Source organism: Ciconia boyciana, chromosome 11 (assembly GCF_034638445.1).
Source record: "Ciconia boyciana chromosome 11, ASM3463844v1, whole genome shotgun sequence".
NCBI lineage: Eukaryota > Metazoa > Chordata > Aves > Ciconiiformes > Ciconiidae > Ciconia > Ciconia boyciana.
In genome coordinates this window covers 22,082,284-22,084,134 of record NC_132944.1, presented here as the reverse complement: position 1 = coordinate 22,084,134, position 1,851 = coordinate 22,082,284, and the positions used below count along the sequence as shown (strand labels likewise).

At 47.6% G+C, this 1,851-nt stretch overlaps 1 protein-coding gene across 1 annotated transcript; it reads left to right on the top strand.

Annotated features, from left to right (window-relative positions):
- The first annotated feature begins 635 nt into the window (after nucleotides 1-635).
- Nucleotides 636-1,307, top strand: DNAJB8 (DnaJ heat shock protein family (Hsp40) member B8). Its single transcript, XM_072876288.1, has one exon. It carries the CDS (start codon nucleotides 636-638, stop codon nucleotides 1,305-1,307), a length of 672 nt encoding a protein of 223 aa, XP_072732389.1.
- The last annotated feature ends 544 nt before the right edge of the window (nucleotides 1,308-1,851 follow it).

Here is a 1,851-nt window from a genome sequence, read left to right as displayed (position 1 = left end):
CTTAATCCCATTTTATAGCTCTTCCCTGAGCCTTCTCCAATTTGTCAACGCTCTTCCCAAACCGTGAGTAGCCAAACTGCAAACAGCTTTCCTCTAACTGCTGCTATAGGGTAATATGCCCCATAGGGGTAATACGACCTCACGACACCACACTTCTCTGAACTTCACACGAAACCACACCGAGTATCTGAGAATCCCACCTTTGGGCAGGTACAGACAAAAAGTAATCTGACAAAGTCACACGTCACAGCTGTGACATCACAGCTACATCGGGCAACTGCAAAGTCACACGTATGATCTAGGTTTAAAAACACAAAGCCAGTGACAACCAGCTCCACCCTAGAGTGAAGTCAGGTCAACTGAGCAGTGATTGGCTGAGCCCCCTCTGAGGTCACAATCTCACGATTTGTCAACAACAGGCTTAAAAAGAAAGGATACAGCCAAGCAGCACAGCAAGGCCTCGTGATGCAAAAGGACAGAGCAGACCAAGGGATGAACTGAGCATCCCCACCCCTGAGGAGCGCAGCAGCATTAGGTGTCCAGGAGTCTCTGCATGCTGGTCATCCCTGGGCTTCACGTCCTTGGTGGGAGAGAGGTACCAGGCATCTTCCAAACAGCCCCACCTTTCCTTTGAGATGGTGGATTATTACAAGGTCCTTGGACTGCAAAAAAGTGCCTCACAGGATGATGTTAAGAAATCCTACCACAAACTTGCACTAAAATGGCATCCTGATAAGAATCCCAGCAACAAGGAGGAAGCTGAAAAGAAATTCAAAGCAGTCGCTGAGGCGTACAAGGTTTTGTCCGACCCTCAGAAACGATCACTCTATGACATGTCTCTTAAGGAGAGCAGATCCCACAGAGGAAGAAGTGGCACGGGGGGACATAACGGCTCCTTTGATTCCCCTTACGTATTCCACAACCTCGAGGAGATCTTTAGGGAAGTCTTTGGAGGGATGGATCCCTTTGTACATGTTTTCTGGGATCCCTTTGACGACAACAGAAACAATGGTGAAAACTGGCACAGGAGAAGTGGAAGAGGAAGAAGCTCCAGCCTGTCTTCTGACTTTATGGAGTCCTTTATGCCATGGAATTCATTCAGCCCCAGAGAGCCGCCCACCTCCTCCTTTGCTGAGGACACAGCTGGGCCACACAGTGTCAGATCAGTGTTAACCACTACTGAAGTGATCGACGGCAAGAGGATCACCACCCGGAAAATCATGGAGAACGGGCAGGAGAGAACAGAAGTGGAAGAAGATGGCCAGCTGAGGTCTGTGACAATAAACGGGAGAGACCACCTGAAATGATAACATCCCCCAGCACAAGCATTAACTGCAAGCTGTGGGACATGCTCTCATTGCTCAACGGATGGGATCTACTGCAAGCAGTATTAATAAATGCTGAGTTCATGACGCAACTGATGCAGACTTCTCAATGGTTGGGAACAAATACTTCACAGGTAAAGATGCAGAGTTATGCTAAACTAAGGAGTGGGACTCTGCTAACCCTGGGTAAGGTGATAGTGCTCGTTCAGTAAATAGGTATAGTAGATATATGTGAAAGCAACCTTACCGGTTTGCCAAAGAGACCAAGTTGTTTAATATAGTAAGAGGAGACAGGCTGGTTGATGAATAGGTAAGAGAGCTCTATGACAAGCTATAGGTCCTCTTCCCACTCCTTGAAATGCCAACCTTGAAGTCTACTAGCTGGAAGAATCACAGAATCGTATAGGTTGGAAAAGACCTTTAAGATCATCGAGTCCAACCGTAAACCTAACACTGCCAAGCCCACCACTACACCATGTCCCTAAGCACCTCATCCCAACGTCTTTTAAATCCCTCCAGGGATTGG